The sequence below is a fragment of the Orcinus orca genome, chromosome 7 (assembly GCF_937001465.1).
Source record: "Orcinus orca chromosome 7, mOrcOrc1.1, whole genome shotgun sequence".
NCBI classification, from domain to species: Eukaryota; Metazoa; Chordata; class Mammalia; order Artiodactyla; family Delphinidae; genus Orcinus; species Orcinus orca.
The window spans coordinates 86,120,354-86,142,016 of NC_064565.1; the positions used below are offsets into that span (position 1 = coordinate 86,120,354).

Sequence of the window (21,663 nt, forward strand, 5' to 3'; positions counted from 1 at the left end):
GGTTGAGGCGTTTGCAATGAAATCTATTTAAATAAAAGAGGTGCTTGATGCAGTACTTGTCACATAATCACTCAGTGAATAGTGGCTATTATTTTTATTTGGCAAGGAAAGATGTGTTCATGGGGAACTAAGAGCCCTGGCAGGTTTCTTGTTTGATTTGAACTGGTAAAAGGTAAGGGAAGTTCCAACAACCATCATCATTGTGCCTGCTTTAGCAACGTGTAGAAAGACCCATGATGACAACTGAAAGCCTCATGGCCTAGTACGAATGAATGTCATGTTTTCTAAGTGTGGTCAAGCATTCAGAGTAAATGTCCTCCCAAGACTTCATTCTCACCTTTTTAACTTTTACATTTAACTTTTACATTTAACAACAACAACATTTAAGACAACAAGAGAGAAGAGTTAATGGCAGATGAAAAATAATCAGCTGTTGGAAGAAGGAAAGCAGATGACCTACTGGCTTGGTTTTAGCTTTCTCTGTTCTAAGCCCCGGTAGCACAGCAGAGAGCTAACAACCATGAGAAGTAGACTGATAACTGCAGGGCCCAGGAAAGTCGCGGATATTGGGACCACTAGTTTTTCTAAGGATGGGAGTAAGGGCTGGAGCTGAAAATAGATGCGCTTACTGGGCTCTGTACAGAGGAGTAGCCACCTCCTCTATCCCTTGCCCTTATGCCACCTGCTCACTGCCCTTCCACAAGTTCAGCAGAAAATGGGTTACCATCTGGAGAAACTGGGGAGAAATGACAGGGGCTATGGACTGGTTGATACCAGACACAGATGAGAGTAAGCACCGTATTAAAATTCAGAACCAAAAAAGTTAATAAAGTGGGCAGATCCCTAGCACTATACCCCTGTGTGGCAGACGTATCATGGTCCCCAATATTAATTCCCTGATTTTTTCTTAGAATCCCCAACTTTTAGCTGGACACGTCTGCTCAGAAAACATCTGCCAGCCTCCCTTGTAAGCAAGTGTGGCCATATGATTAAGCTACAGAGGGTGGGATGGGCTCTTTCTAGTGCCCTTAGAGCAGGGGTCCCCAACCCCCGGGGCCGTGGACCCCTACCGGTCCACGGCCTGTTAGCGACTGGGTCGCACAGCAGGAGGTGAGTGGTGGGTGAGCGAGCGAAGCTTCATCTGCCGCTCCCCATTGGTCCCCACCACTCCCCACTGCTCGCATTGCCGCCTGAACCAGACCCTCCCCACCTCCGCAAAAGTTGTCTTCCACGAAACCAGCTCCTGGTGCCAAAAAGGTTGGGGACCGTTGCCTGAGAGGAAGAGGCTATGTCTTTTTTCCTTCCCTATCTCCTTCCTGCTAGCTGGGAAATGGGCACAATGACTGGAGTTCAAACAGGATCCTTGGACCGTAAAGAATTGTGGAGAATTGCAGAGCAACAAAATAGGAAGAGCCTGAGTTCTTGACACAAACAGCATTCCATCCCTGGACAACCTACATCTGGACTTCTTTCAGATAATAAAGAAATAAAATTATCTTATTTAAATCATTTTTATTTTAGGTCCCCTAACACATGCAGATGAATGTAATCCTGAATGGTTATTTTAAAATATAAAAAGGGACTTTCCTGGTGGCACAGTGGTTAAGAATCTACCTGCCAATGCAGGGGACACGGGTTCAAGCCCTGATCCAGCAAAATTCCGCATGCCACGGAACAACTAAGCCTGTGCGCCACAACTACTGAGCCCGCGTGCTGCAACTACTGAAGCCCACGCACCTAGAGCCCATGCTCTGCAATGAGAAGCCCGCACACCTCAAAGACTAGCCCCCGTTTGCTGCAACTAGAGAAAGCCCACGCACAGCAACGAAGACCCAATGCAGCCAAAAAATTTTTATATATATATATATATATATATATAAACATAATAGACTTGAGGAGAAAATCCAAATAGATCAATCATCTCAGGAAAAGAAATCAAGTGGTAGTGTGTGAGAGATGATGAAGCTATCATCTCACAGCTCCGGACCCTTTCTTCCTATGTGATGCTGGGGCTGGGACTCTGCCGACTACCTTTCTTTTATGTCATCTGGTTCCCAGTTAGGCTCTGCCTATAGGGGGTTCTAGAGGGAGACTGGAATGATGAAGAACTTGCTCCTTCCTGTTTGCTTCCTGTTCCTGTCAGTGTCACCGCAGCAATGGCCCTCACCCTGGCAGTGGCACTTGGGTCCATTTTGCAGTAATCCCATACTACCAGAATCAGTCTTATTATGGTCACTCTCAAAGATACCAGCACCAGCCAGTTGGCATTTTCCTCTCAAAGGTCTGCCCCCAGCTCTGTGAAGCTCATTCTCTGAGTTCAAGGCTCTAGTACCAGGCAGGTAAGGGCACCTCCCCAAGCTAAATCCCAGCTCTTTGGGCTCTCTTCTAAACCTTTCAATTATTTTAATAATCCAAACATCTTTCCTTTTTACCCCCAGCCATAGAGATGATTTCTACTTCCTGTAATCACTACCTCTGTGATACATTAGTATTCCCTCTTTGCCTTTTCAATTCTCTAGTTCTTGCTTTAAAATACTTTATATTAAATCCCTCTGTTAAAACAATTCGATTTTCTCTTGTCTCCTGGCTGGAAAGAATTGGTACCAGGAGTGGTCCTAGAAAATTCTGAAAGAAAGGTATTTGGGATCCGGTTTGTACTTGAATGCACTGCTGAGCTTTTTGTCAGTGGGAAACAGAAGTCGAGGAATCTATGGCATGGAATAGCATCCCAGTTAATCAAATTATCGATGAAGCACTTACAAATGAAGTGTTTGAGGAACCAAGTGCCTGCTGCATTTGGCGATTATGGCAATAGTGATTACTACAAGGACTGTGGCTTGGAATGGCTGCATCTGAATACATGAGACACCACAGAGGCCAGAAGGCAATGAGATCACAGATTCAAGGTGCTAAAAAAAAGAAACCAGAATGCCAACCAAAAATTCTATATCCAGCAAATTTATCCTTCAAAAATGAAGGAGAAAATTTGAGACATTCCCAGAAAAACAAAAACTGAGAAAATCTGTTACTAGAAGACCTGCCCTACATGAAATACTAAAGGAGTCAGTCCTTTAGGCTGAAATGAAGACAGTGGGGATTTCCCTGGTGGTTCAGCGGCTAAGACTCTGCGCTCCCAATGCAGGGTGCCCAGATTCGATCCCTGGTCAGGGAACTGGATCCCACATCCGCAACTAAAATTCCCGCATGCCACAACTGAGATCCCGAGTGCCGGAACTAAGACCCAGCGCAGCCATATAGATAGACAGACAGATAGATATTTTTTAGAAAAAGGACACTGGATAGTAACTCAAACTCACATAAAGAATGTTGGTAAATGTTACTACATAGGTAAATATAAAAGATAGTATAAATGTATTTTTTGTTTCTAATTCTTTTTTCTCTCCTGATGTATAATACAAGTACTATAAACCAATGATGATAAAACTGTGTTGATGAACTTCTGATGTCTAATGATGTAATTTGTATGACAGTAATAGCACAAAGAAGACTAGAGAGAGCACAGCTACATAGGAGCAAACTTTTTGCATTCTATTGAGCTGGATTCCAAAAGGTAGTCCCTGACGAGCGAGCTGCCGAGAGCAGGTACTCAAGGAAAACAAGGAAGCTTCATGGGCTTTTACGACCTAGCATGACTTCTGCTATAGTCTATTATTTGCAGCAGTTACCAGTGCCAAAGAACATGTGAAGTGGGAGATACTGTGGTAGATATTTTTGGAAAAGTTCTGCCACACCTATCTTACAGAAATACTTGTGTTTGTTAAGAGGAAAAAAAAGCAAGAGGTGCAATCTCATTTGTAAAGTTTAAAAATGTATACAGGGCTTCCCTGGTGGCACAGTGGTTGAGAGTCCGCCTGCCGATGCAGGGGACACGGGTTCATGCCCCGGTCCGGGGAGATCCCACATGCCGCGGAGAGGCTGGGCCCGTGAGCCATGGCCGCTGAGCCTGCGCATCCGGAGCCTGTGCTCCGCAACGGGAGAGGCCACAACAGTGAGAGGCCCGCGTACCGCAAAAAAAAAAAGTTTGCAGTTCATATGGAAACACAGAAGACCCTGAATAGCCAAAGCAATCTTGAGAAAGAAAAACGGAGTTGGAGGAATCAGGCTCCCTGACTTCAAACTATACCACAAAGCTACAGTAATCAAGACAGTATGGTACTGGCACAAAAACAGAAATATAGGGCTTCCCTGGTGGCACAGTGGTTGAGAGTCTGCCTGCCAATGCAGGGGATGCAGGTTCGTGCCCCAGTCCGGGAAAATCCCACATGCCGCGGAGCGGCTGGGCCCATGAGCCATGGCCGCTGAGCCTGCACGTCCGGAGCCTGTGCTCCGCAACGGGAGAGGCCACAACGGTGAGAGGCCCGCGTACTGCAAACAAACAAACAGAAATATAGATCACTGGTACAGGAGAGAATGCTTAGAGATAAACCCACGCACTAATGGTCACCTAATTTATGACAAAGGAGGCAAGAACATACAATGGAGAAAAGAAAGCCTCTTCAATAAGTGGTGCTGGGAAAACTGGACAGCTACATGTAGAAGAAGGAAATTAGAACACTCCCTAACATCATACACAAAAATAAACTCCAAATGGATTAAAGAGCTAAATGTAAGACCAGACACTATAAAACTCTTAGAGGAAAACATAGGAAAAACACTCTTTGACATAAAACACAGCAAGATCTTTTTTGACCCACCTTAGAGTAACAGAAATAAAAACAAAAATAAACAAATGGGACCTAATGGAACTTAAAAGCTTTTTGCACAGCAAAGGAAACCATAAACAAGACAAAAAGACAACCCTCAGAATGGAAGAAAATATTTGCAAATGAAACAACAGACAAAGGATTAATCTCCAAAATATACAAACAGCTCATGGAGCTCAATATCAAAAAGCCAAACAATCCAGTTCAAAAATGGGTGGAAGACCTAAATAGACATTTCACCAAGGAAGACATATAGATGGCCAAGAGGCACATGAAAAGATGCTCAACGCCACCAATTATTAGATAAATGCAAATCAAAACTACACTGAGGTATCACCTCACGCCGGCCAGAATGGCCATCATCAAAAAATCTACAAACAATAAATGCTGGAAAGGGTGTGGTGAAAAGCGAACCCTCCTGCACTGTTGGTGGGAATGTAAATTGATACAACCATGTTAGAAAACAGTATTGAGGTTCCTTTAAAAACTACAAATAGAACTACCATATGACCCAGCCATCCCACTACTGGGCATATACCCTGAGAAAACCATAATTCAGAAAGAGTCATGTACCACAATGTTCATTGCAGCTCTATTTACAATAGCCAGGACATGGAAGCAACCTAAGTGTCCATCGACAGATGAATGGATAAAGAAGATGTGGCACATATATACAATGGAATATTACTCAGCCATAAAAAGAAACGAAATTGAGTTATTTGTAGTGAGGTGGATGGACCTAGAGTCTGTCATAGAGTGAAGTAAGTCAGAAAAACAAATACCGTATGCTAACACATATATATGGAACCTAAAAAAAAAAAATGGTACTGATGAACCTAGTTGCAGGGCAGGAATAAAGATGTAGACATAGAGAATGGACTTGAGGACACGGGGCAGGAGGGGGAAGCTGGGGCAAAGTGAGAGTAGCATCGACATATATACACTACCGAATGTAAAATAGCTAGTGGGAAGCAGCAGCATAGCACAGGGAGATCATCTCAGTGCTTTGCTATGACCTAGAGGGGTGGGATAGGGAGGATGGGAGGGAGGCTCAAGATGGAGGGGATGTGGGGACATATGTATGCATATGGCTGATTCACTTTGGTGTACAACTTCACAGTACTGTAAGCAATTATACTCCAATAAAGATCTATTAAAAAAAAAGTGCAGCTAAGACATCAATTTAGGGGTAACAATCTGAGATTGGGGCACTATCCTTCAAGATGTGTTATACACTTTGAACTAATGACCATCATGTGCTATTGTTTCCCCACTGGATAGATTGCATGACTCAGGGCCAGCAACCCACTTGGGAACACTCCTGAACTGGAGGTTTTGTTCCAAGGACAGGAGGAAACTTCTGCAAGGGGACACCCAGTGAGTTCCACTAAACCTAAGGCTTTGACTGCTGCCTGATTATTTGGGCCTTCTTATGCTGGCCGACCATAAGCCAAGTAAAGGTGTTAGTATATCACAGGGAAATGGGCCTGATTATTATGAAAGATAGGGTTGCTGCTACAGGGGCAAGGCAGAATATGTCTGGAACTTTAAGGACTTACTCTTGGTATGTCTATGACTTGATAATTCCAAGTGGGCAACTGTAGCAACCATGGCCTTACAAAGGCAAGGTAAGCAGAGACTGAGTCGCCTCAAAAGGGATGAAAGTCTGGGCATCCCATCGATGAGAAGCAAGCATTCTCAACTAGCAGAGTGTGAATCTACAATGTGTGGCAGACGAGAGGGTGATAAATATTAACACTGGCCTCAGGACCAATTATAGCAGTGCAGGCTTTATAGCTTATTCTAATCAACCTCCACTTACAAGTGTTTGGATGTTTTTTTGTTTGTTTGTGTGTGTGTGTTTAAATTATGACCAGCCACCACCTGGAGGATGCAGTGTCAGGACAGAGTAAACTTAATGTAGGGCCTAAGTTGGGGCAATGGTTAAGAATCTGCCTGCCAATGCAGGGGACACGGGTTCAAGCCCTGGTCCGGGAAGATCCCACATGTCACAGAGCAACTAAGCCCATGCACCTAGAGCCCGTGCTCTGCAACAAGAGAAGCCACTGCAGTTAAAAGCCCCTGCACTGCAACGAAGAGTAGCCCCTGCTCGCCACAACTAGAGAAAGCCCACGAGCAGCAATGAAGACCCAACGCAGCCAAAATAAATATTTATTAAAAAAAAAAAGCACAAAATTTAATCTAGAGGCTTAAATCCTTTACAAAAATTAACTCAAGATGGATCATAGACTTAAATGTAACACACAAACCTATAAAACTTCAAAATAACATGGGAGAAAACCTAGATGATCTTGGGTACCAATGACTTTTTAGAAACCTACCACCAAAAGCGCAACCTACGAAAGAATGACCAACCAGACTTCTTACAGATCAACTTCTCTGTGAAATACGATGCCAAGAGAACAAGACAAGCTAGACTGGGGGGAAATCACAATTTCTCACAAAACTAAAAATACTCTATTTGATCTAGCAATCGCATTTCTTGGTATCAATCCAAAGGAATTGGAAACGTAAGTCCACAAAAAAATCCCTGCACACAGATGTTTAAGGCAACTTTTTCTTAACAGTTAAAAACAAACATGTCCTTCAATAGGTGAATAAACTGGTATACCGAAACAACGGACTATTACTCAGCACTTAAAAAAAAAAAAGGAATTACAAGCAGATAATGAAGACTAACTACTGGAAAAACAAAACATGAAAGCTAATATTTGAACAAATGGAGATGGTCTATGAAAATGTTTGAATGTTATTTGTCTAAAAACTCCAGAGACTTCCCCTGGTGGTCCAGTGGTTAAGAAGCTGCCTTCCAATGCTGGGGACTTGGGTCCTCGGGGAACTAAGATCCCACATGCTGTGGGGCAACTAAACCCATGCGTGCACTAGAGCCTGCGTGCCACAACTAACTGAGCCCACGCACAACTAGAGAGAAGCCCATGTGCCACAACGGAGACCATGTGCAGCAACGAAAGAGCCTGCATGCCACAATGAAGACCAGACATGGCCAAATAAATTTAAAAAAATAAGATAAAAAGTCCACATAATCTTAGAGAACAGATGTTTATTATTTGCAACCAGAATGCTTTAGTTCTTGATGGCCCTCTCTGGTACACATCTATTTTGTAATAGGTACAAACCACCTTGGAAAATATATGCTCATACAGGTTCTTTTTGTAAAAGATATTTATGATAGACAATTGTGAACTGCACAGAGACTAAAATGGAATGTTCCAGAAAGAACTAGGATAAAACAGCATTAGGTAGTAATGCTGCTAAGTCTTTATTAGTGTTACCATGTAAATGAGTGAAAGTTTCCATTTTATGTGGTTTTAGGATACTTAAATTCAGATTTTTTATTTTTTTAATTTGATTACGTACGTTTGTAATTTACATTACATTATTAACGAGGATATGCCATGTATAATTTTAAAAATTGCAGTAAAAGTATATCCGTACCACACAACTCTACTGTTGCAATGCTTCCTACAAAGAGGGCTCTTCTACTGGGTTCCTGACCAGGTGTTTGCATGTGGGGAGCACTACCCAAAGTTTAGATCTTGCAGTGTCTTTCAGAATTTAAAAAATTAACTGGGGACTTCCCTGGTGGTCCAGTGGGTAAGATTCCATGCTCCCAACGCAGGGGGGCCCGTGTTCCATCCCTGGCCAGGGAACTATATCCCGCATACATGCAGCAACTAAGAAGCCTACATGCAGCAACTAAGACATTTGCATGCCACAACTAAGAACTGGTGCAGCCAAAATAAAACATAATAAATTAAAAAAAATAAATTGTAAGCTAAAAAGAAATGAGCTATTAAGCTATGGAAACACAGAGGAACCTTCAATGCACATTACTCAAAAAGTGAAAGCCAATCTGAAAAGACTACATACTATACGACGCCAACTATGACAGTCTAGGAAAGGCAAAACTAAGGACAGTAAAAATATCAGTGGTTGCCAGAGGTTGGAGGTGAGAAGGATGAACAGAGCAGAGTTTTAGAGCAGTGAAAACACTCTGTATCCTATAATCCTAAATACATGAGGGATGTGGATAATGCGGGAGGCTATACATGTGTGGAGCAAGAAGTATACTGGAAATCTCTGCACCTTCCTCTCAATTTTGCTGTGAATCTATAACTACTCTAAAAAAGTCTTTAAAAAAAAAAAAAGCCAACTGTGTAGAATCCTAAATTCCCCACTAACTAAAGCCATTTGTGGAATCCCACTGAGGGTGACAAGAAAGCAGCAATATTAAATTTGGGAATAAAGGGAGCAAACAATTCTCTTGGCTCATCTCTAGTTCTTTGTATGCTATAACCTGGTTTCATTGCATTTGGTTTAGAGAAGGAAGGCGTAACTCCCAACGCTGGCAACCCCTAAAATGCAAACAAAGCTAAACATTTCCAAAGACTTAAGGAAAACTCCAGGAAGAGATACACATCCATTCTTACAATAACAGATAGAACAAAAATGGTGCTAAAAACAAACTATACAGATTCATATAAATTTTGTAAGTACAAAACTTTATTCTGAATAAATCATTTTGTAATTACTAAAAGATGTTCATTACTTTACTTAGCTAATATTTACTTAAATCGAGTTACCCAAACAAAATAAACATGGCAATACAAAAATGTAAATTTACAAAAGCTGTACAAAATAACTTAAATTTTAAAATTAGACTGATACAGTCCATATGATCTCTTAAGGGAGCTATACAATTATAGATTTATATACTTTTTTTAAGGGGGTAAAAGAAAGGATGCTTTAAGGCTTCTTTAAGAGTAATCCTTTTAGCTGGATCATACTCCAACATTTTCTGAATGAGGTCAAAGAGAAGCTCATGTTCAGCATCTTGAGAAAGCATAAATTCCTGAAAGGAAAATAAATACAATCAACAGCCTTTTCTACTACCACTTATTATAATTTTATTTCCCCACCAAAAAAATAGGGAAAACTCAAGGTTTTGATCACTTAAGCAATGACCCAAGCTTACCTTCAGAGGTTTACAGCGCCTTGAAACGTATCTGCCAGCAGAACTATGTTCATCCCAGTCTAATCGATCATGATGGAAATATTTACGTTTCCTAAGAGTAAGTCCATATCCATTCATGTTTATAATGTTGACAATGAAAACTTAAAACATGTAGCAAAGGTGATCGACGGCACGTACTCTTAAACATACCTGGTTTTCTGTATCATATGTTTTGGCAAAGGTCCAAGAATCCTTTCCATCATTGCCAAATGTTCCTTACTATCGTGTGTCTAAAATAGTAACAAAAAGTTATTAACTACCTCTATTTGCACATTGTGCTTTGTTCTTATTTAACACAGCTGCTAAATTTTTAGTCCGTAGGTTACAGGTCACAAAGGAAGGTGATCTCTAAAACAGGCATACTTCTAGCAAGTTACAGCTTAGAAGAAAAAATAATTAAGGCCTACAGAAGTTCACCAACAATTTCCCTAAATAAACAAAGATAACTATTTGTAATATACTTAGAAATGTTTCCAATAAAATGATAAATTATAAAGAAAATACAAATGCCCAACAGCATCAGAATTACACGTGGTTTTATTTCTTTACCTTTACCTACAATTAATAGTCTATAATGAGAGAGAGAAAAAGCGCTACCTAAATGTGTATACTTTGTGTTGAATTCATATAAACAGGCAATTTACTTTTGCAAAGTCATTGAAACAGATCATTGTCACTTACTGGAAATACTGTAAACCCAAGGTAATATTCAATAAGAATACATCCTATACTCCAGACATCACATGGCTGGGACCATCCTAGGGCTGCAAAGTAAAGCAAATTGTTAATGAAAAACTCCTCAATATTTCTTATCAACATTTTAAAAAACAAGGATATAATCTGATGTTTGAGCTGGAAAGATCCGAATGGAATCACTTAATCCAAGCTTAAACATAATACGATAGCATAGCATGTAAGAATTAGTTAGGGCTCTGGAGACATCTAGTTTCAAGCCCCAAATCTGGCTTACTCTTTTGGGACTGATTTGGGGAAAATTTTTTTTCCTAAACCTCCATTTACTAACTTGTAAAATGGGAGCAAGCTACACCATGCAAAGACTAGACATGACATGTATGAAGTATAACAGGCATTGTATGATTATGTTTTAAAATCCCATCACGGGATTTCCCTGGCGGTCCAGTGGTTAAGACTCCATCTTCCACTGCAGGGGGCGCACGTTGGCCGCACAGCCAAAAAATAAATAAAAATAACATCCCATCACATATTACAAATGTGCAAACTGAATTCTAGAAAGATTAAGCAACTTCTCAAAGTCCCAGAGCTGACTACTTGGAATAACAAAGAGCTTAAAACCCTTAATGTGTTTTACTATACTAATCCCTAAAAGGGAAAAAGGTAGTCCTACAAACACCTAGAACTGTAAATAAATTTTAGTTAGCTTCAATAAAGACATACACAGGTCTCAAAGCACAATTAAGAAATTCTTACCTAAAATAACTTCAGGTGCCCTATAGTGTCTTGTAGATACCAATGTACTGTGATGTTCATCATCATATGTTGCACTTCCAAAGTCTACAACTTTAACATCTGGATTTATTAAAGTACGTTCATCACGTTTCTGAAAATCATAAATGATTAAGGAGGCATTACATTAAGGTGTAAAATATTCACTTAAAACTATGAAGATAAAACATCAAAGACTTACCATTTTGGGATTATATGCCTCTGTGTAGTCAGACTGTACAAATAAGATGTTTTCAGGCTTTAAGTCTGTGTGAGTCAACTTATTACTGTGCAGAACTGAGAATGAAACAGAAAAAGTTCCTGTATTCTAAAATTTGAAAACCAAAACCCTAACCAAACCCCAAAGCCCGGTAACAAAAATCCTCTCTGAATGCCTTTTCATGTCCAAATAAGTGGTCAACATTCAATAGCCTACCACAAAACCACCAGGGACTAAAACCCATTACCCCTCTAAAAAGTTACTTCACTGACAGCTAACTGCTTAGAAGTATCTTTCTCTTATGAAGCTGAGATTTGCCATTCCTTAATTTTAACCCAGTGGTTCTAGATTATCATTTTTAGAAATTAGAAAAGTTAAATCAGTCTTATACAATTTATTATTATATGCTGGACAATATTCTCTTTACTGAATGAAATGCAGTAAACTGACCAACCGCTTGTAATCAACCACATCTTTCTCCTACCTACTCTTAAACAATGCTTTTTTAAAAAATATAATTTATTTATTTATCTATTTATTTATTTTTGGCTGTGTTGGGTCTTCATTGCGGTGCGCGGGCTCCTCATTGTGGTGGCTTCTCATTGAGGAGCGCAGGCTTCAGTAGTTGCGGCTCGTAGGCTCAGTAGTTGTGGCGCACGGGCTTAGTTGCTCTGCGGCATGTGGGATCCTCCCGGACCAAGGCTCGAACCCGTGTCCCCTGCGTTGGCAAGCGGATTCTTACCCACTGCACCACCAGGGAAGCCCTCTCCTACCTACTCTTAATTAAGTCAGGCCTCCAAATCATATATGTTAGATTGTACTTTTTTCTTTTCAAAGATTCAAATTGGTCTGGCATTAAAACCAGTCTCCATAAACTCAAATTTCTGGAATATATGCCAAACACTTACAATTCACAGACTTGCATATCTGATATGCCATCTTCCTGATATGATCCAGTCGAAAGGGCAGAAAACCATTTTCCTTAATGAAGTCATAAGTACTAAGTCCTAGTAGTTCAAACACAATGCAGACATGACCATGATGTTCAAACCACTCCAACATCTCAACACAGCGGCTATAAACATATGAGAAAAAAACTGAGTACAGCCTCTTACAATTCAAATCTACCCGAGGCCATTTTTCTAAGTTCTATTTTGATACTTACAATGTTCTGCTGGGGTCTGTTGTATTTAAGTGTTCCAGAACTTGTATTTCTGAGCGAGCAGCTTCACAATATCTATCCACATTTTTAACTATTTTTACTGCTACATGTCTACCTCCCCTGTTAATGAAAAGTTAACATTAAAAAAATGATAAAGATGATGTCCAATTCCATTTTTCCATCACTCTTCAAACTGTACTACTTCTATTCTGACCCATTGTATTTGTTTTTTTGAATTTATGGTCTAGCATTCAGTTTTGTCTAATTATATGTAAGTACTCTAACTTCAACTCAGTGTAAGCAACTAGAATGACCTTTGGGCATACGGTAGGGTCGGTTAACACATGCTGAATGACAGATTTTTTTCATCAGACCACTTGAGTTTTTTTTTTTGGTCCTTTAACTACATACCAATAGCTCTAATTTAACAATACTGGGACATTATCACCTCAATTTACATTCCAACTAAGAAGTAAAACAAATGTACATAGAGCAGTATCTTCCTATAATACCAGTCACTGGCTAATAACTCCAATCTTCCTTTGGTCCAGGTTACCAAAAAAGTTGGGATATAGTGAGGATGAAGAGTTCTAGTTCTCAGAACCTTACCAACCAATAGTAGGAAGCCTCCTCTAATAATTCATTTAGAAAAGCTTTGCCATTCCAAAGGGAAAAAAAATCAAACAGGAAACAAAGTAAAGAAAATTTCTTACACTATGTTAAGAAATTTCAATCAGTTCTTTGAAGGGCATAGATAATTAAACTTATGACACCAATCTAGGAGAGTTCTCAGCTCTAGCTGTGTCACCCCTTATCAATTAGGTTACTTTCTAAAAATACAGGTTCCTAGGTAAACTACCCTGAAGACTGGTTCAATGTCTGGGGTAAGCAAAGCTCCACAGACTCCTAATATAAAACCAAGGCTAAAATCTACCGATCCAGGAAAAAAAAAACAACAATGGCCACAACTGTGCCCAGTGGGACAACAAAAGAATACTTTCTGAAACAATAAAATCTATTCTCAGCTTGTAATTAGAGACTTACACATACTATTAATAGCTACTGCTTAAGAACACAAAAGGCTAGTAACTTTATTGGAGTTTCCTATACACAAGTCAAAAATCCAAGCTAAAAGGGTATAATGATGTGTCTAATTCATGGTCAGACTTTATCTTAAAGCTGAATAAATTTTCTATACTGTTCACCTTCCCAAGTGCAATCCCAGGCCAGGAGACTTACGCTTTATGATCAATGCACTCCATGACTTTCCCAAAAGCTCCTTCACCTAAAGTATCTACAATTTCATCTAAAAGAGAAATAAAACTCAGTTATACCAAGAAGTGGAAACAGTTTACTTACAATAAAGGCTATCAAATGCAGATTATTCTAGTTGATGCTACAAATTTCCTTAGTCACTAGATATTTTATTGGTCAACACTGCCAAAAAACATATATAATTATTTTTAGGTCTAATTTCATTCTTAAACTAATTTCATTAACTTGATTTACTGTTTTGGAAGTTCTGCATAACAAACATTAAATTTCTAAAGAAAGTAAAAACACAACCCCCCCCACCAAAAGAAATGGAAAAAAACAAAACAAAAACAGAGAAAGAAAAAAAGATTTCCAAATCCCTGAAATCTTAATCTATATATAGATTATGTTATCTGAAAAGTTAATAAGTGTTGAAAAATATTCTATACATCTTGCACTTAGTACGTCTCCACTCTGACAGATCAGGTGACCCTCCTCATCATCCTCTACACTCCTGGTTCTTTTCCTTCGGTGACTCTTCTGGAAACGTCAAGTGGGCGGCACCAAGATCATCCAGCCAATCAATATACCCGAGTGAATTCAGGGCAGAATACGAAATTCATTCAGCGGGGAGATATTCAGGCATTCAGATACACGCCAGGCCACAAACGGTTGGCAGGAGCAATTTCAAATTCAGTCCCCAGAAATTCACAGGGCACATAGTTTATGTTAACAGGAGAAAAACATGGCAAGGAACAGATTTTCAGATAAGATACTCAAAGTGGCAAGGCAACAAAACATAATACAATTGTTTTTCTTTTTTAAAAAATGCTTAGTTGTAGCACTCACTGAAACATAATTTTAAGTTTCTAGTGTCCTAATTTAATGTTGCAAAATTGCAGAATATTTACTTGTCAAAAGTAGACTGTGGCCAAATTATAATTTCCCAGCTAAACTAAGAAAATAACAAAACAGCAAATAAAATTAAAAATCCTAATTTTGGGGAGAAAAAAAATTGGCATACAAGAATAACACTATGGTATTTAAAATGTCATCTGAGCTTGATCTCCAAATTAACCCATAACCCATAACATTCAAATCTGTTTAAGTGGTTTCCTTAGTGAAAAAAGGATTAGAGAATATGCTTTGCCAGAACAAAGAGGCATGCACAGCATAATCCTCAGTCGTACAAATATAAAAATTCTACTTCTATTTGTAGTAAGACTTTAACAAATCACATTTATTGAAGTACTATAAGAAAACTTTCAGAATATCTTGTAATCCCTGCTATAAACTAACCTAAATTACCTCCTGTCACTGGAATGACAATTAGTTGCCAACTACTAATAAAATCTATTACTATATTAACTATACAGATATGGTATTTGAAGAATTTCCTATCCAATGCACAAACACAAAAACTCCTGCAAGTTAAAATCGAGACGACTTTATCTTAAACAGAACTTCCTCAAATGATCAAACACAATTTCAAGTTTTCCTGTTCCACAAGGGAAATAAAATTTCCAAAATATTTTAAAACAGCTCATACCCCATGTGAACGATGATATGAAGTGCTGTGGTGAATTCTGTGTTTGCTTTTATAACTACTTCTTCCACTTCTACCAGAGGACTTGCTACTATGGTTCTGATATCTGCTTTCATGATCTCTATGACGATGTCCAGGTTCACATCCTTGACTGTAGTCATTTCTGTATTCATCAATGTAGCGTCGACTATGATAATCCTTCCCATTTATGGATCTGCTTTCCAGATAATAGCTAGAAAAAGTGAAAATGCATTTTCAATGCTCTATGTTAATCCCAAATATCCTCAAGTTCTCAGTAAATCTCTTAAAACAGTACTCTTAATAAGATTTTACGCTTTTCTTACCAAAAAGCAAAAAAAAAAAAAACCTCCCAATTTTACAACCATTACAAGTTGTCACTGGAAACAGAAATGGTAATCAGTTATCGTAAGTCGCCTCTAGTTTTAATCATGAAAATGTATTTTTCCGCCGGTTTTACTGAGATACAACTGATACGTAACACTGTAATGAAAATATTTTTATACTGAGACACTATAAATATTCTCATTACCTATCAGATGTTTTAGAGTAATTGTATCTGCAGCGCTTGTTCTCCCGTGCACTGCTATGTGATCTCCTCCTCCTTTTATGACTGCCGCTGCTGCTCCTCCATTTTCCATAATCCCAATCTTTTTCATCCCAATCAGGACAATAAGTTCTCTTTGAGTGTCTCATCTACATAAAAGACAAGTTTTTCCCAGTTAAATATTACCCCACATGTCAACACTGTTGCAAATTCACTCTAGTTGTGACGTTTTATTGTTTTTAAATCAAAGTTCAAAAATCATTATCACCCAACCTGAAATCACTGATAAACCCAATGATTTTTTTTCTGCTGCCTCAAAATCTAGAGTCTGAACTTTATTCATAGATATTCTGCATTACTCATGTCACGCTCAGATTTACTAGAAGAGGGTTGGAAAGAGAGAGAGGAGGAAATCCCAATTTCTGAACGTTGGGAAAAATCCTCTCCTGCCAGAATCACAAATTCCTAACAACTTGAAAAAGACGTTATACACAAACTTTTCACCAACTATCGTTCATATCGGTACTGACTGCCCGGGCCTCACCTCGTCTCTAAAGGCAACTCGAAATCAAGAAGCTCCAATTGTTCTGGGCAGGGAGGTCTGCAAAAAGTACCTCCGGCTAAACAGCCCCACTGCCCGACTTCTCTCACGCGCTCCTTCAAATACGCCATATTACTTTTCTTTCCTCGAGATCCTAAACCTGACTTTTGTTTACACCACTGACGGCAAAGGCACGCGCCATTTTCCCCGGAATCCTTTAAGACTCAACTGGACATTAAGTGACGCCGCCTTACACCAGGTCAACGTGTTCTTTCTTTTCATTTGTTAAGAACACTTCCTCAGAGGAGCGAGACTTAGGCACATTCCAGAACCCGAGTCAACGCCACCCCCCTCGGGCTGCCTTGCCGTCTCCGCCCCGCCGCCATTTTACAGCCCGGCCGAGGCCGCCGCCGCCGCAGACAACATGGCGCCCGTGGGCTCCGGGGCTCGGCCCTTCCCCCCTCCCTTTGGGGAAGACAAACGTTCGAGAACCTTCCCCCGCCTGGCAAACCCTACCGCTATCTTCCACCAGTGACTGGAGCGTTGCGGTTCAAACAGAAATTCGCAGCGACGGGCTTGGCAAAGCCTGGAAGACGAGCGGGCCACCTTTGTGCAGCCGGGAGGGTAGGGAAAAGGGGGGTCACCGTGCCGGAGACTGCGGGCGCCCAACAAGCTTGGAGAGGAGCGTCACAAGCGCTCTCGAGGCACAAAAAGAGGCCCTGACACCTGGCCTGCTTCCTCCCGCGTCTTACCGTCCTGGAAAAGAGTCCAAGCCTAAGGAGACAATGCTTGCGACGCGACCACGGAGAAAACGCAGCTAGCTGCTGCGAGCTCCGGCAGCAAAATGGAGCTGACAGTCACCGCGTCAGGACTCTCCTGGAAAACACGATGACGCTGCAAGCGGGCCTCCGCCTCCGGGCGGGGCGCGCAGGCGGGGAGGGCGGAGCGGACTCCGGCTCCGACTTGTGCGCAGGTTCTGGGTCGGGCGCTTAGCGCCCAAGGGTGGAGGGAGGGAAGCTGTTGCTGGCCGCCATGTTGGCCCCGCTCTCCGTTCCGGCTCTGAGAAAGCATTGTAAGAGTTGAAGAGAAGAGACTCGCTCATGGTCACTAAAAATTGTGTTTGTGAACGCTAGAAATGAGGAAAAGTGAGGGAAGCAGGGTACAAAGTAGCCGGTACCCTATTGCAATCGCTTAAACGATGCTTTAAAAAAAAATACACCATCTGCATCAAATAGCCCCAAATTGGGAATTGTCTGGATTTGGGCTTTTGTTAAAGTTCTGAGACCTGTTTAAAACTAGTTAAATCTTCGGTGGCTGGGACCCACACGCACTGAACTTGGATTGTAAAGATTTTTCCCGAGGTTTTAAAAGTCGAAGAAATGTGAGAGCAAAAGCCTGGAGACAGAAAGTGGAACTCCTCACAAGCAACATTTCCGCATTAAGCGAGACCTCTGCGGTGTAAAGATGAAGTAAACTGTAAAAGGGGGAAATGGAAGGTCATTAGAAGAAGACAATTATCAGGAAACAACCTCTGAACAACAAAAATCAAGATGCAATTTTTTTTTCTAAGCTGCAATTTGATGGAACAAAGTAATTGAAAATCCTGACTCCCGCGCCCCGCCCCTTCTCCATTTGTCACTTGAAGAAAATCACGTACTCATTACAAATTTAGTGGAACGCATAAAATTATCACGTATTACGGTAAAGCGTAATCTTACTGGCTTTATTTAGACAGGAGAGCAGCGTAGATAACTTGCCGGATACGGATGCACAACTACTGTAGGGTAAAGTGATGAGGCATATGCATCCCCAGAATCCCTATGCTTATTTGCATTTCTTAAGCCGCTTCTCAAAATGGCTTTGAAGATGCTTTAAAACCATTAATACCTAGATTCTTACATGGGGTCAGGATCACTAAGTACAAGGTAAGTATTTCACTTGTGAGGGAGAAATTTCTCACAGTAACGTGAAATTTACAGCTATTCGGTATATGTTTAACAGCACATTTAAATGTTAAGCAAAACCTAGGGAATCCCAGTCCTTGGAGTATAACAGTTAATCGAAGTCGTTGTGCTAAACACTGTACATAAGTTCTCACTTAATCCTAACAGCAATCTAAATATGGGCATTAGCCATGTTCTGCTATTACAGGTCAAAGTTGCAGTTTGTGCAGACAGCAGTTTAGAGTATTTAATTTCTTTAGGCGAAATCCTCACAGTAAAATTACAGGGTAAAAGCCAATGAAAAAATCCTGTACATGTTGCCAAAATTGCTTTCCAAAATGGTTTTAAATTTAGCAAAGCCCACATACAGCCGATTACTGGTTCAGGATATATCCAAAGTTTCATTAATGAAGTTAGCCATTTTAGTGCGTCTGTTAGTGCATGCTATGGGCTGTTTGAAGGGCTACGGCCCCCCCCATATACTCATGTGTTTAAGTCCTAACTTCCACTCCCTCAGAATGTGACTGTATTTGTAGTGTGGACTGAAAAAAATGCACAATGTGAGAGTAGTGAGGTAAGTTTTATTTGGGGCAAAATGCCTGGGGAGATAGCCTCTCAGCTCTGAGGAACTGCTCCCTAGAGGTAGGGGGAGAAGTTAGTGTTATGTATGATTTTAGTGAAGGGGGATATGTGCAGTCAAGCACACCTTTTGTCAGAGGGTTGCTGCTAGTCACGAGGAGCAGGTAGGTGTCTCCATTAATGATTTTAGTGCTTTTCTAGATATGAGAAGATGCAAGAAATTGGGCTCATAAAATCTTCTGAAAATATCTATCTGAAGGCCTGTTTTCCCCAAAGCACAGGGTGCCTCATTCCTGATCTCCACTCTGAACTCCTTTCAAGGTGTGTTGAAAGTCAGTGACTGCAGTGGCTAGTGACTTCACTCTTATACACTAGAGCCAGATAGTAAGCGACAATTTTTAGTTGCCAGTAAATAGGGTCTTTACAGAGGTAATATGATTAAATGAGGTCATTAGGGAGGGGCCTAATCCACTTTAGCTGGTGTCTTTATAAAGAGATTGGGAAACACACACCCAGAGGAAAGATGACGTGAAGACAGGAGATGGTCATCTACGTGCCAAGGAGAAAGGCCTCAGAGTAAACAACCCTGCCCACATCGTGATCTCCCAACTTGTCTCTAGAACCGTGAGAAACTTTTCTGTTGTTTAAACCACCCAGTCTCTGGTACTGTACTTTGTTTTGGCGGCTCTAACTAAATGAGTGCATAACATTAAAAATTTGTTATTTTGGTGGATACTGAACTTGTAACTTTATTTTCTAATTAGTGAAGTTGCACATTTTCTCTTGTGACTTGTCCATTCATACCTTATTGCTTTTCTGTACAGTTCTCTTTTGTCTTATTTTCGTGCAGTTAAACCTATTCCATCTTTACCTCTGTCAAGTTTGTAAACTGAGAAATTCCTTTCTTCTTCAGAGGAACTCTTTGAAATGTTTTAAATTTTTCTTCAGTTTTCTTTAAAAAGGCAACTCTTTTATCCATCTGGAATTTTGGTATATCATGTGAGGTGAAATTCTTTTGCTTTTTTTTCTCCATGTCATTTACTGGTTATCCTAACACAATTTATGGAATAACTTTTTTTTTTGGCTGCACTGTGCAGCACAGGGGATCTTAGTTCCCTGGCCAGGGTTCAAACTCGTGCCTCCTGCAATGGAAGCAGAGTCTTCACCACCACCAGGGAAGTCCCCTCTTCTCTTTTTTAAATGATTTTTGGATACTGCTTTAAATAAACTATGTATACACTACTGTTTACACTCTATTATTCTAGTCTTATCCCTCACACATCACAATTTTGATATTTGCAGCTTTATAAAGATTGGGATTAATTCCTTTTTCATTATATTTAAAAAATTTTCCATTATCATGTATTCTTCTAGATTTGCTTTATAATTATTATATGGAGTATCACTACCTGAACCACAATTGGTACAAATTGAATTTAAAGAACCACCAATCCATTAGTGAAATAGTAACTAATCTATCCACTTTACTAAACTGATTAAAAGTTGAGTCCTTTGTATTAAAATTTATCTATTTACATGTCTCTTAGGTCCTGAGACTGCTCCCATGGAGTAGACAGTGTCCGATGTCCTTTGTATCCAAACCTGGAAGAAGCTCAATAAATTCCTTACTAGTTTTAGTTGTTCAAACAACAAAAAAACATGTCTTCAGAAATACCCACCATAGAGATTAAGAATGTGTTGCTAAATGGATTTGGAAATTTCCAAGTTCAACCAAGGTATGAATTACAACTATTCAATTTGCCATTAACCAAAAGGTCTGCAAGCCTTCTACTCAAGAGCTCCAAACGAGTATCTAACAGGACTCAAGAATTCTAATGAATTCAGGTACAATTCAAGAATGGTGGCTGCAGCAAAAATAGCCATGAAGTCTTCCCTCCCCTGAGAGCAAGGGAGACAAAGGGAGCAGCGAGCAGGCAGAGAAGCAGCACAGCCGGCCCTGAGAGTTAATCATGTTGCGATGTAAATAGAAGTGAGTTTTCTTTCTCCTTCTCCTGAGAGCAAGGGAAAAAAAGGGAGCATCGAGCAGGCGAAAGAAGCAGCACAGCCAGCCCTGAGAGTTAATCACTCCTTGTTTAACTGTCACTAATTTGCAGTAACTGGATTTGTACTTTACAAAGCGAACCTCACTCCCTGACACTACGTAATTTACCTTCGGCACCCATCACCCCTGACTGTGTGTTACATACCCCACCTCTCACTCCCGGCACTTACATTCTACAGGCCCCTCGTAACAAATCACCCCCTATAGTTTTTGAATTTCAGAGACAAGGTCACAGGCCGATAAACGAGAGGCAAATGGACGCAGTTTCCAGACTGCCAGACCCCAATTACCAGGCAGCCTGACGCCAGCTATGACTGTTTTGAAATAATGCAAAGGAAAGGAAGCATGCAAGACCTTCACTACTTTGATCCTTACCATATACCCCGGGCTGTGAGCCCCACATCTAAAATCTCCCGATTCCCAAGGAGGGGGGGCACAGTTGAGGTGCTAGCTTGCTGTCTTCCCTTCTGCCTAGCAGAAAAATAAAGCCATCTCTCTCTTCCTCCAAAATCCGTGTCTCCGTATTTCTGTTCAGCCTCGGTGCACA

General features: G+C 40.4%; 1 protein-coding gene and 1 long non-coding RNA gene across 3 annotated transcripts; one reads left to right on the plus strand and one right to left on the minus strand.

Annotated features, from left to right (window-relative positions):
* Positions 1–9,247: 9,247 nt before the first annotated feature.
* Positions 9,248–17,436, minus strand: CLK1 (CDC like kinase 1). Of its 2 annotated transcripts, XM_004262872.4 has the most exons (13): positions 17,285–17,436; positions 15,977–16,140; positions 15,430–15,658; positions 14,330–14,420; positions 13,866–13,932; positions 12,630–12,746; positions 12,373–12,539; positions 11,447–11,541; positions 11,230–11,359; positions 10,462–10,544; positions 9,931–10,010; positions 9,742–9,832; positions 9,248–9,618 (listed from the first exon to the last, which is right to left on the minus strand). In XM_004262872.4, the coding sequence occupies exons 2-13, from the start codon at positions 16,138–16,140 to the stop codon at positions 9,475–9,477; spliced, it is 1,458 nt and encodes a 485-aa protein (XP_004262920.1). In that variant the 5' UTR covers positions 17,285–17,436; the 3' UTR covers positions 9,248–9,474. The 2 variants fall into 2 exon arrangements, with proteins under 2 accessions (XP_004262920.1, XP_049568281.1); XM_049712324.1 differs by lacking the exons at positions 14,330–14,420; positions 15,977–16,140; positions 17,285–17,436 and having other exon boundaries at positions 15,430–15,569.
* A 1,635-nt stretch (positions 17,437–19,071) lies between these two features.
* On the plus strand, positions 19,072–21,626 carry LOC117201733 (uncharacterized). The gene is made up of 2 exons (XR_007478462.1): positions 19,072–20,790; positions 21,324–21,626. It is a non-coding gene; the product is annotated as an uncharacterized LOC117201733 (long non-coding RNA).
* Positions 21,627–21,663: the final 37 nt, after the last annotated feature.

Bases quoted from the DNA above. Each gene is read 5' to 3' on its own strand.
- CLK1 (XM_004262872.4), bottom strand. From the start codon at position 16,140: ATGAGACACTCAAAGAGAACTTATTGTCCTGATTGGGATGAAAAAGAT. The intron at 15,659-15,976 runs GTAATGAGAATA...CACTTTTTCTAG, and splicing joins TACTCTAAAACATCTGATAG to CTATTATCTGGAAAGCAGAT. The intron at 10,011-10,461 runs GTAAGTGACAAT...TTACTATTTTAG, and splicing joins TTGGGTTTACAGTATTTCCA to ACACACGATAGTAAGGAACA.